This window comes from Poecilia reticulata, linkage group LG12 (assembly GCF_000633615.1).
Source record: "Poecilia reticulata strain Guanapo linkage group LG12, Guppy_female_1.0+MT, whole genome shotgun sequence".
In the NCBI taxonomy this organism is placed as follows: domain Eukaryota; kingdom Metazoa; phylum Chordata; class Actinopteri; order Cyprinodontiformes; family Poeciliidae; genus Poecilia; species Poecilia reticulata.
This window is the reverse complement of record NC_024342.1, coordinates 8,963,932-8,976,890: the sequence shown is the minus strand read 5'-3', so window position 1 is coordinate 8,976,890 and position 12,959 is coordinate 8,963,932. Positions and strand designations below refer to the sequence as shown.

The 12,959-nt window shown below is 37.1% G+C and overlaps 1 protein-coding gene across 2 annotated transcripts in view; it reads right to left on the bottom strand.

Annotated features, from left to right (window-relative positions):
- Positions 1-12,959, bottom strand: part of kcnt1a (potassium sodium-activated channel subfamily T member 1a) — a 37,923-nt gene that overhangs the window by 19,378 nt on the left and 5,586 nt on the right. The window contains exons 1-9 of one of the 2 annotated variants that reach the window (XM_008423691.2): positions 10,666-10,986; positions 7,641-7,720; positions 7,340-7,487; positions 6,667-6,714; positions 4,935-4,983; positions 4,762-4,821; positions 4,344-4,418; positions 3,418-3,501; positions 3,063-3,157 (exon numbers count right to left, since the gene is read on the bottom strand). In XM_008423691.2, the coding sequence (XP_008421913.1) occupies positions 3,063-3,157; positions 3,418-3,501; positions 4,344-4,418; positions 4,762-4,821; positions 4,935-4,983; positions 6,667-6,714; positions 7,340-7,487; positions 7,641-7,720; positions 10,666-10,754 (728 nt within the window). In that variant the 5' untranslated portion in view covers positions 10,755-10,986. Of the gene's footprint in view, positions 1-3,062; positions 3,158-3,417; positions 3,502-4,343; positions 4,419-4,761; positions 4,822-4,934; positions 4,984-6,666; positions 6,715-7,339; positions 7,488-7,640; positions 7,721-10,665; positions 10,987-12,959 lie in introns of those variants that run through there. The other variant, XM_008423690.2, reaches the window with a different exon arrangement.

Genomic DNA, 12,959 nt, shown 5'->3' with positions numbered 1-12,959 from the left:
AAATATATATATAAATAAAAGTTTCAAAATAGGCCATTCGTTGAAGGTACGCATTATAGTGCGGAAAATACGGTAATATCACAGATTATTTCACTTATAAAATGGGGAAAATCTGTTGTTTTAAGTAAAATAATCAGCCAGTGAGACCAGTAGGTTCTTTATCAATGCTAAGGAATTTACTTAAAGCAAGCTCCCATATTTTGCTGAAAAGTTACTTGCAAGTTAGTCTAGTCTTATTTTGAATATAGATACTTGCCCTCGAAACTAGACCAAAAATACTTAGTAAGACAAAAGACAGAAAAAAGTCTCTTCACAGAGAGCTCCAGGTGCTGCTCTGGCTAATATCTCTCAACAAAATCAAGAACATGTGACTGGAATCACATTTAGTGTTATTTTAAATCAACAAATCAAGTGAATGTTTTCAGTGCAGCTGACTTTAAAAGACGTGAAGTATTTTCACTCTGATTCAATGAAAACGCAGATACATCTGAGGTGAAAATACATTACAACCAAAAGGAAGAGCAATTCGTATGTGTGTCTAACCTCGAAAACAAGTCTTCATTCCAGAATTATTTTTTAAGTCAGGTTAACTAACTGCTGCTTGTGAAACTCTATCGCTTGGAAAAGTTATAAGGTTTAGAACAATGAGTCACTTTATCCTTTTTTCTACTGCACTAAAATAACCACAAGTTTCACTAAAAAGCATTTTTTTTCTCATACAGACTTTATATTGCAAACAGCTTTGGGCTAATAGAATCTAGGGCCATTAGCCATTGTTATAATGGATATAAATATGACATTTTCTCTAATGCAACCACAGCGCTTCATTTAATTAAAGTGAGCAAAGTTTCAGAGATGCAGAGGTTCCAGTTGAAAACCACGTTTAGATATATTTACTTTTTTCTCTCTCTTTATGGCGCTAAATAAGACATTTCTTGTTTTAGGACAGTTTGGTTTACAAAAAGCATTTTCATTTCTGCTGAATGCTAGAATAATGAGATAAAGATTTTCTTTTTTATTATTATTATTTCCACTACTTTTTAAATTACTTTACATATTAAGATAATGATACCTCAAAGCCCAAATGATGCTGTCATGGCTGTTGACGTGTCTGATCAATTCTCAAAATTGGAGAATAATTACGAGTGTTAGAAAATGAAGCACCATCACCAGACATTGGGTCATGTAAATCGACAATGAGTGAATATACAACCAAAAGTTGCTAGAAAGTGGCTGAAGAACAACAAAGGCGATGTTTTTGTTGTGGTCATCGCTATGAGCTTAAAGCTGGAAAGATTTCTTTCCTTTCTCAGCTTCATGTATTCTGTCAGGAGCAATGGGTCAAAATAACAAATCATTTTTGTAATTTTGTAGAATGTTAATATTTTATTAAATATAAGCCATTTTAAAAAAAGAAACTTTATCTAAATAATTTTTGCCAACCCTAATATGCCTAAACAGCAAACTCATTGAATACTGGCAAAAAAGAAATTATTGAGTGTCTTCTAGAGAGTTTATTTAAGTGAAGTGACCTCTGACCTTTACATGCAAAGTTATGTGTTGTTTTTTAGTGTGTTTTATGAATTGTCTCAAGTTGATGACCAGGACATCTTTGTAAATTTTTCCTGTTTGATAAAGTAGTAGTTAGATTAGCGGTTCTCAACGTGGGCGCTACCGCCGCCCGGGTGGCGTTCAGAGGATGGCAGGGGGTGCTGGCGGAAATTTTTACAAAAGGGGGGCGCTGGAAGTCCTTTGGGGGGCGTTTGGTAGAAGGTAAACTTTACACGTTACAATCACAACAATACCAGTTTAGACTTTGAGCAACTTGCTAAAACTGTATTTTGCAACATTAAAACATGCTTAGCTGCAACGGTATGGATGGCAGCTCTCCTTCTAGTGTTTCTGTTATTGGCGCAGCTCCGCCGTCCTGCTAGCTTCACCACATCAGGTCAGCGTTACACCGGCTGATGACGTTGCTGTCATTCACTTTGTCTGGTGTCTGATTTTCAAATATTTTATGTTTTATTGAGAATTTTTGTATATATGTTTTGTCAGTTCTTTGATCATGTCAAAGCAACAACTTACATTAAAAAGTGTTTTATTTCCGTTTGAAAGCTGCACGCTTCCATGGAAGGACAACAGAAAATCGCTCTTATAAACATGTAATTACTAAAATCACAATAACCTGACTTTGTGTCCCTCTGAAAAATGAACCCATTTAAATAACGAAATCCATGGGTGATACCACGATAGAGAGCGTTCATTTTATAGCGTTAACACCGGTGCTGTAAGTGGTCCGGTGTGAAACGGGGGTGATAGAACCACACAGCACTTTTAAATTTCAATAATCAGAATACAGAAATTGTTTCCGTTGTTTTAAAAGGTTTATGTCAGTCTGCCTTTTCCCCATCGATACGTTTCCCGAACGCTGCGCACCATAGAGGGTTAAAAAAAAAAACGACGCGCACATTGTGCAAAACTCTGAAACAGGAGAAGCGGGACGACAAAAAACGGATAAAACGGAGAGACAAACTAGATGTGAATTATGGAATAAAAACAGAGAATCCGAAGCTTACCAGTGAAGATTACTGGTGGTGAATAAACGATAAAATAAATGTAGCAACAGGAAAGAAACTAAAGTGGACATAGTAATAAACCAAGAGACGATAAAACTAATCAAAGGAAACTAAATGGAAATGAATGGAGAACAAAATGCAAGAATAAACTAAGAAACTAAAGTAAATACAGAGGAATAAACTGGTATGGCAAGACCTTGCGAGCAATACTTAATACAGAGGACTGTATGGCAAGAATAAACAGAGCTGCACCATGTAAACATTCAATTTGTTCTGTAATAATATAACATTAGAATATTGCTTGAGAAAACTTTCTTTTCCCCCAACTTACCCACAAAACTTAAAAAGATGCGTAGCAACTATTTTACCCAGTTGTGTTTTTTTCTCTCTCGTTACTTTCTTTGATTCATCGTTCCTTTGTGTTGTTTACTTCACGTTCTGCATCCTATTTTTATGTTTCCAACAGCGCGCACTAACAAGCCTTACCCAGTGAAGACGAGACACAGCAGGGTGCAGATGAGAACGATGACCTGGTTGAACATTGCCGAGTTCGTCCTCTGGATCGCTCTGTGGACATCATTCTGCAACGCAATGAACAACATCAGATGAAGAACTGGTATCATATCTGACTATCTTACGTAAGTAATCCACGCTACAGGCAAAAATCCCTGTGTGTCATTTCTCACTGTACACACAAGTCAGGAGGAGTAAGAGAAAGAATCTGTTACTTGTGAATTAGAGTGAGCATGAAGTGCCTCGAAGAAAACACTGCAGTAAAACGCCGATCCTCTTAGCTAAACAGTCATCATCCGACACATTTAAGAATATGGAATCCACTCACAATCATGTTTTCTAGCGCACACTTAGCCAGCCAGCAGTTGAGAAACACAGGAATGAAGAGGTCCTTTATTGAAGGCCAGAAGATCTAAAAGGAGAGACAGACGTCTTGTGCAATAAAAACAACACATTTGAGAGAAATGTAGAATAATTCCCATTTTTTTCTCCTTGATTACAACACTTTTCCTTTTCCACTTTGCTCAGACTGAAATACACAATTTTCTGACCTTATTTAAGCTGCTAGTTGAACAAAGAAGTCTAATAAAAACTGAGGAGAGCGTCTAAAAAATAATAATAAAGCGATAAAATGCAATATTAATTTTTCAAAAAGGAAATCACTTAATTTATATACATTTTGTTTTAAAAATGCATGTGAAAAAGTATAATCTTGATAATCAGTGGAGAAATCTTTATTTGTTTTACACCAATCAAACTTTTTTTTTGATTGGTAACCAGCTTTTTTTTTTACATGTTTCTATAATTTATTATTGGTGATGAGCTCAAAATGTTTAAAGTTGGAAGGAATCTTTGCCATCACCCTAATCTTTAATCGGTTCCTTAGATTCCTCAGATTCAAGTCAAAACATTAATATTTCTTCTAGTCATAGAAAAATGTTGGCAAAATTAAAATATTACAGCTAAACTTTGCTCTTTCAGAATAAACTTAATTATGACCTATTTCTATAAACAATGTTAAAATCAATTTAAGACATGCACATAGTTTTTAATGTTGACTATCAGGGCGTTGTCATAAATGGTCGTCTGTAGGCAAGATGCAGCGAGCCTTACTAATCCCACACATTTTGTCTTGTTCATTCATAGTGATAAATATCTATACAGACTATGACTCATTAAAGCAGACAACCAACAGCAGTGATACCTTCTGACAGGACAGATAATGAGTATTTTAGGAACAGCTAAAATTCTTACTGTAATAATGAAAGGAACTGTGTTGATCATCTCCAGAAGAAAGGAAATCTGAAATATCTGCTCCCAAATGTTCCCCTAGATAAAAGAAAAATAAATAATAAATAAGTAAAACATGCACAAGCATTTTCAGTTGTTCATCTGCAGCCACACAAATGAGTGTGAGTCACAGCACAGATTCAGTTTTTTTTTTTTTTTTTTTCCATCACAGTCTGTCATCCTCATCAACCACTTACTTCCTCACCTCAACCAGATCCTGTAATTAGCGCAGATCCTTACTGTTGCTGTGACAAATGACTGGGGCTAATTGCACCACTTACGGATTGTCAGTCTTATGCCGTGAAAGCGATTAATTGTACAGAATGCCTTAATCATGCAGGACCGCCAAGTGTGTTTTTATTCCATTGCGTCTCCAGCTCACCTTGTAGCTCAGATACATAAGCAACATGGTCTCCAGGAAACTGATTATGGCCACAATCACCTAAACAAAGCAAAGAATAAACATAACTGGTAAATTCATAACGACAGCGACATGTTAGGCACAAGCACTGATTAGGTAGAATGCTTTTTGCTCTTGATTTTGTTGTGACTCACTTGAATGGCCCAGACCGGAGCTTTCCTCTCCACCCAGAAGATCAAGTCCCTAACAAAGAGAGAGCCATGTTTACATTCAGAACTCAAAATAACAGGATCTGAGTTGAATAAAAGACAAAACTTTTATTTAACACCCCCAACACTCTTTGGCATCCCTTTGCAAAGACGTGCAAAAACAGCTTCAAAGTTTAGAATGTCCTCACATTTCAGCATCTCAGAAGATTCCCAAGAACTTCGCAACCCTAAAGCATGACAGATCCTCCACCGAACCTACCAATAGTGATGCTTTTCTACATATCGATTACACAAGAACCCACCTGGAGAGTCTATTGCTGAAAGGCTCAATCTGTGACACATCGGATCAAAGCGAGCGGTTTCAGTAAATGTAGTATTTAACAAAACCTGTCAGCAGAAAATAAACTTTTTTTTCCCTGCAATGCCTGCTAAACTTGATTGCCATGTAGATATACTGGAATGGTTGATATGGAGACTCGCTGACCCCCAAGATCCCACTTATTGCTGCAATTTTCTAGCAGAACACTTTGAAGTTTTTTTTGTTTTTTTTTTTTACTCCCATACCCTGCTGCTATGTGTGCATGGTGGCAAAATCATTTGGGTTCTCATCCGATTTCATTTGCCACAGTTCTAGCTGTGTTAAACTACAATTTTTCTGATGGGGGCAAGTTTAGGTCATTAGCCATTTCTCTCTGGTTATTTCTAGACGTATGAATATTACCAGACATGTTCTTTACGTGAACGTTCCTTATTCTTTACAGTTTTAAAGAGTGGCTATGAAAAACAGTGTCGTATTATATAAAGTAAAATGGGTGAAGTACTACTTCCTATGTTACAAACTATAGTTTTCTTAATTTGGGATTTTGTTTTGTACTTCAAAATAAGTGCACTTATAGTTTTTGCAGACCTTTGGCAGGGCTACCAAAAAGCAACCTTCTGATCTGACTCCAGATCAGAAGGTTGCGTGTTCAAATCACGTCGGGGTCACCATTTTATAGAGGAATTTAAAGGTGCTAAACTCATGAAATAAGAAACGATACACAAACTCCATTCTCTGCTCATAGATAAACAGGAAGACATTTAATACACATCTACGGATTCACACATTACATTTTCATCGTCTCATTTTCTTCGTCTCAGAATCCAAAATGTCTTGTCTCTTACTTCTGACATCGAGTTTTTATACCATTCCAGCCCTACTGTTGTGTATTGGAAAGCTTCTGACCAATGGCGTTACTGAACCTCGCTTCTGGCTCCGTCTTACACTGGATGTGTGTTGGAAGTTCCGAGAATTCAGGGGCTGACCTCCTGAAAGTTAAATCTGCTCCATCAGAAGATCATTAGTTAAATTGTTAATTCTTATCTGTCCAAACAAAGATTCTTTTTCAGTCCTGTCCGACTTCTTCGCACGCAAGCAGGGAAAGACGTTTGCCAGAAGTTTCTTGCACAACAACTTAACCTTTCCCTCACTGGTGATTGTTTATTTCACATTTCTCCAATCTGAATTCCTTTCTGACTTCTAGGTCAGATTGACCCAGTACATTTTGACACAGTACATTTCTTTTCTGTAAAAACATATATTAATGTGAATCAACCAACAATATGCCTTTTAGTATAATTATATTCCTCTACAACACTTTATCAGAAATGAAAATACATTGTACCAAATTAACCAATAAAATAACAGCTAAAAATTAGACAGCAGATGCAATCTCACCAGTTAATTTCTCTGTCCTGCACTGATCCATTCCACTGGCAGTCGACACTGCAACGCAACGATGAAGAGAAATTAAAACAAAATGGAAACAGAAGCTGAAAAGTGTATGTAGATATACCGTAGTTTGGTACTTTAGTGAGGCAAAGGCACCAGTTTCATAAATGTCACCTAAAGTAAAAATTCCTCAGCATTGTTTAGTTAAAATGACATTTTTGTAAAGTTGTTTCATACAGGATTTAAGCGACTTTCAAAATTGCTTTAAAATCTTCTTGCTTGTATTTTTGAAAGAGTCTTGCCTCCGCATGTGCTTCCTCCAGGCAAAAAAAAAAAGACTGTTATTCAAAACATCAATCGATTTAGCAAACGAAGTGAGGTAACCCAAGTTCCAGTATCACCAAAACGATGCCAGTTTACAGGCTTCCCCGTGACATGAAAGCAAACTACTGTTGTTGAAATGAATTTAATCATTATTTAACAATAATATGACCTATCCTTCATCATAATGACCCCCAATCCACTAAGTTCAGTCACGTCTTTGCACTTCATTATCATTTAAGTCACATTATTCTCTTTTTACTTGCTATGAATTTCATAAAGTGTGCAAATAGAGAGAAATGTGTGTGTCATTGTTGCGATTAACCCAACTAAGACCCATCTCTTGGTGTGAACTAACCATTTGTTGTTGCCATTTGGAGCGTTTTGCTGCACTGAGCTGTGGTTGCCGCCTGTGCCCTGACCGGGTCTGTCCGTCATCACTCTGATGATGTACAGCAGACATGTTAGCAGCTTCAGGCAGAAGTTGAACACACGAATCCGGAGGCCTGAAGACGAGAGATAAATCAGAGCAGTTTCTCCTTGCTGCGGCTTCTGCAAATGCTCTCAGTTAAACAGTTTTGGCCCAAAACAGTCCATTTTAATGCACTAAGAAACATTTCAGGCGCGTTAAAAAACACCCCGCTTCATGGCCCACTTACTTGATCTTTGGTTTTTGATGAAAAAAAGCTTCAGACGCTCCTTGAAGGTGTTTTCATTCACATAAAACTCCACCTGCACCCTGACAGGAAACAAGAGTGACAAATGTCAGATGAGAATCGGCTAAAAAAATAAATAAATAGAAAGATGCAGGGCACATGGATGGTTTTACTAAACAGAGACGGGAAAACAGCTTGAATATTCATCCTGCTGCTTTTCAAATCATCTTGCCTAAGGAGAGTTGGGTAATTATCCGTGTCTTATTTTCTTCCCAATTAAAAGGCGGGGTAACTGTGGATCATGCAATTTGAAATAAGCCATCAAAGAGCAGCTGTTGCAGCTCAGTAGAAGGATTTAGCCTGAAGGAAATTAAAAAGAAAAGAAAAAAAAGACTAATTATTTTATTATGCAACCACTTAACTTGTCAAGACTTCTTGAGACAAGAGAACATTATTCGTTTTGCTCAAATCAGAAACTATAACCCGTTTTGCTTAGAACGTCATTCAAAACAAAATCAACATCTACAGATGTAATAAAATTATAATTTCTTTACAGCAGTATTTATTTATATACTTACCATATATAGTTGACGGATACAGTGCTTTTTATTTATTTAGTATTGAGATTTTATGTGAAAGGCAAATGTAAATAGTGCATATATGGACAAGAAGGAAAATTACGGGTTGCTGCTATTGGCTCACAGTGGTGATGAAGTGCAATACAATAAGGTACAAATATTAATTTACCCCTGTTAGTGTTAACTTCACTAAAAATTTAACTTAACCCTAACCCTCCAACCTGATAAGCCCAAGTGGAGATGGAATTAGTTTAAATTTGCGTTATTATTATGAACATTATTTTTGTACATTTCACTTATATATTTATATATATTATTATAATATTCTTTATTATTTTCTGGCTGTAAAACAACATTTCCCCTGTGAATGATAAAGTTTATTTTGATCTTGACAGCATGTGTAGTTTTTAAGCTGTTTTGCAAATAAATGTCTGCAAATTGTAGCAAATTAAAAATTGTACATGGTGGATTCCTCTTCCCACATCCAGTGGCTGCAATTGCACCTGCAATTATTTTTTTCTCCAGATTTTTCTTTGCAATATCGAGACTTTAGCTGAAAGTAAATGTTAAAGTCCTGCCACAAATTTTGAATTGGAGGTAGGTCTGAAGTTTGACTAGGTTAGTATAAAAGAGGAATATGATTTAATATAGACCATTCCATTGTATGTATGACTGCAGACTGTGGGTCTAAATCTAATGCTAAATTTCCTAAAAAGTGAGATGTCAAATCCCTAAAAATATAATTTAATGCCAAAGACATAAATACTAAATTAACGTATGCTTCTGTGTCATTATGCCTTCCTTTTCACAATTATGTGCCACTTTGCGTCACCCTGTCACACAAAGATCGCATAAATTACAATGAAGTTTGTGTTTTTTAATCATAATTTTGTCAGAGAACACACAAGCAAAGAGAGCAAAAAGAGATAAGAAGAGCCACACGGCCATGCAGCTCCGAAACAAAAGATGAATTCGAGCAGAATTAATAAATAATCTTCAAAACTTTTCTCTAGGAGAGAATTTACGTGAGGGGAAAAGGCAAAGTGCAAACCTAAGAGATTAGAAGTGATTTAGAAGTGTGTGTGTGTGTGTGTGTGTGTGCGGGTGCATGTGTGTGTGTGTCTATGCAGATTCTGCTACTAATCTAAAGTCTGAGCTTAAAATGACTGCCATTGCAGGGAGAATATTGTCGCGGTGTTGACTTGAAGGCTAAACTCTACCTAAGAGTGCAGAAAAACTCCAACAAAGAGTGAAGGAAACGTGGAAACGTGTGAAAAGAGCAAAACCATCTCGACTGAGATGAGCAGAAACCCAGAGACAGAGAGCTGCTGTGAGTCCTACAGACTGATCTCTCTGTCTGTCTCATTCCTCTGCCCACACATGCACATGTACGGAATGCCCCTTTATTAGCTCCCATTCCAATTACGAAGCTGAAGTAGCCCCGACATCAATCACACTGCGGAGTCACTTTGGTGTTTCAGGGGAAAAGCACTAAAACACTAAAACATACAAGCTCACAGAGAGATATGCATTAATAAACCAAGATGTACTTCATGTTTAGCTTGTCAATACAACAAATTAATAATATTAGGATTAAATGTTTTTTGTTTTTGTTTTTTTTTAATCAACTGGATATCAAAAGAAATACACAGAGAGCTTGAATAAAAGTATTCTGGGATCATCCAGGAAACTGAAAATTAACAAATAAGTGAATAATAACTGGAACATATGACCAGAACAATAAATATAGATTAATTTAAAAAGCTGCCATTTTTTAATATAAAATCTAGACCTGAATCCTTTACTAAACTTGTGAAGTAAATTGAAGTGACTCTGGAAAAGGTCAGGGATCCATCTTGCGGTTTGCTCTAACCTTGTAAATGTTACAGGAAGAGTAATATTTTAAATGTGGTGCAGAATATTGACAGCCTGGGCATCAATAGTAATAACATTAGTTGGGGAAAAAATGGTTTCTCAACATAAAGTTTCCCTCCTCTCAATAAAAATGTTCTAGTTGTTTTGCAAAAAAAATTATTTTATTTTGAGCCTTTTTACAGCAGCTTTACAAGGGTTTCAAATACACTAAATGTGGCTGGCACGGTTTATTTCAGCTTAAGGGATATAAAGTTGATATAATTACCCTGTAGCAACAATTACACCAGTACTGAGCTACAGCACTAATTGCACTGGGCATGTTAACGAACAAGATAAATAGATTCATAACAACACATAAGCATCTGGAAAGTTAAACGCATCCTGATGGATTTTGAGCACAAACTTGTTAATCACTTTTTTTTGTTGTTGTTTTCATCATTCCTTAACAACCAAACCCATAAGCAGCTGTGTAATCTGTCTCACCTGAGCAGTGAAAAACAACATGGACACCCCACGGTGTCAGTCCACAGAGCTCTCCTCCACAATTTTTGTTTTTATGACATCAAGCATCCTACCTCTGGCCAACGTCACTACCGAAAACGTCCGACCTCCAAATTCCCACAGAAGGACTGATCCAGGTGTGGACGATGGTCTCTGAGTCCATCGCGTAGGGGACACCTGCTGCTGCGTCGTGCAGAAAGTCTAAACTCCTGCACTAAGCCTGGTTGACTAATGCACTCCCATGCAGATCTGTAGTAACATAGCTCTTCTCTGCTGGAAAATGATCACTGTTGAGCTTTTTGAGGAAAAAAATAACACACACACGCGCACTGATTACAGCTACAGGGAGAGAATTTCGTCTGCGCTGCGTTTGATCATTTTTTGTTTTGCGGAATGGGAATATTTTTAGAGTTGTATACAGTCTTTTTCCCGCCCAGCTTGTGTGCGAAGCTGTTGCCACAGCAACGCTACCATGATAGGAATAACCGTATGTGATGGTGCTGCAGCGTGGACCTCTCCAACGACACTGCAGCACCTGGAGAAACTGTAAACATTAGCAGTGAAACGCTGAAGGATAAAAAGAGACTGTGTGCAAACTGTGACGGCATGTTGATTATGCCAATAAAATTCAGAAACAAGTTTTTTTTTATTTCATTTTATGTGTTTTTTTATGTATTTGTCTTGCTAATTTTAATAATAAAATCAGGTCAATATCATTTTATTATTATTTATGTTGTAAATCTGTATTTCCTCATTTCCTTCATTTTTGGGTATTTGTTCTTCCAATAACAGAAAGGAAGCGAAGTGTTTGGCTACGTTGTTGATTTGGGGCTCTTCAGGCTCAAATGATCTGAATGGTTTGGCCAGAAATGACACCTGCAGCACCTGAAAAAGATCAAAGAATCAACGAACAAGACTGCTTCCGTTTAACTTCTCCCCGTATTTTTCTTTCCATCTCCACCACATAGGAGAGGGGTATGGGGGAAAGTCTGAAGCGCTAATTTATAGATGACCTCCTGCATGAGTCAGTGCTTTTGAAAACACTGGATGAGGCCACTCTACTTGAACCTCCTCTCGCCCACACAGGTACATCCATTCAACGTGGCTTTTCAAGTTACATGTGGGCACTTCGCGCCGTCCTGTGACTTGTGCTGGCAAAAATATGTGACATTTTCCGTCACTATATTTAGATCCGAGAGGCTTCCCCTTAGTAACAGGATAATGAAAGCACTTAAAATGGGGGGGGGGAATGCAGCGCTGCAATTAAGAATGACGTCTTAATGTTTCTCTTTGTATGGGTTGACGTGTTTTTCTTTAGCATGCCTTCACCTTTAAGAAAGGAACATTCAAACCATGGACGATCCCTGTTCAGATGCGACCAGTGACATTTATTTACTGATGACCGTTGCAAATATAACCTGAAGCATCCTTCGGCTTCTGCAACATTATCGACTGGGAGTGGGAGACAGGTTCCTCGTAAAGGGCCAGAGCTGAAAAACGATAATGAGACCTTGCAATGTGGTCTTCTTTATCCAAGAGAAAACAATTATTCCTGCAAGGACTGACAGGTTAAAGGTCACTTTGGAATAAAAGCTCAGCCAGAGGTGGTTTTCACTTGACCGATACCATTGAGAGCAATCTACTCTGAAGGGTTTTTTTTGTTGTTTTTTTTCTGTCACCACATGTAAAATCGCATTTAGTTGTTGCTACACTCCTAAAAATATGTGTCACAAAAGGAAAAAAGAAGAAGATTTCCATTTTCAAAATACTGGACTTTGGCTTCGCTGGAAAAAACTATTCTCAACAATATTTTGACTGTCAGAGAAAAAGGATAATAATGTAGCAGGAGCAGAAATATAAAACCTGATGAAAAGAAAGGAATCCCTGATCTTAGATGTTGCTCAGTCAGTGTGTTTTTTTTTATCAAGAAAAAGCATAACAATGGTAGAGAACTATTTCACTTAGCAACTGAATATTCAAGCTTTCTAAAGACACCTCAAGCAGGTATATCCTTTTCACTGCTGCACTTTTGACCTTTTTCCAGATGTAAAATACACAATAAAGCCAGAACTGCAAGTAGTGTTTTATTCATCTCTTTTTCAGTTTTTATAGCTTGGATTATTTGTTGAAGCCCATCTAAAACATTTAGCATCTTGGGCAGATCGGCCAGCGGGAGGCAGCTACCAGTGAACCATCAACAATAAAAGGAAAGTAAAATACACTCCTCAGTGGTTCTGACAGCTCATCAGCTGTACTGATTCAACCAGTCATCCATTCATTTAGCCAGTGATTCATGTTAACCAGATTCATAACCAGGTGGCTGATTATGGAGCTTTTTGTCATTTGTCATTGTCTCTGATATATATAT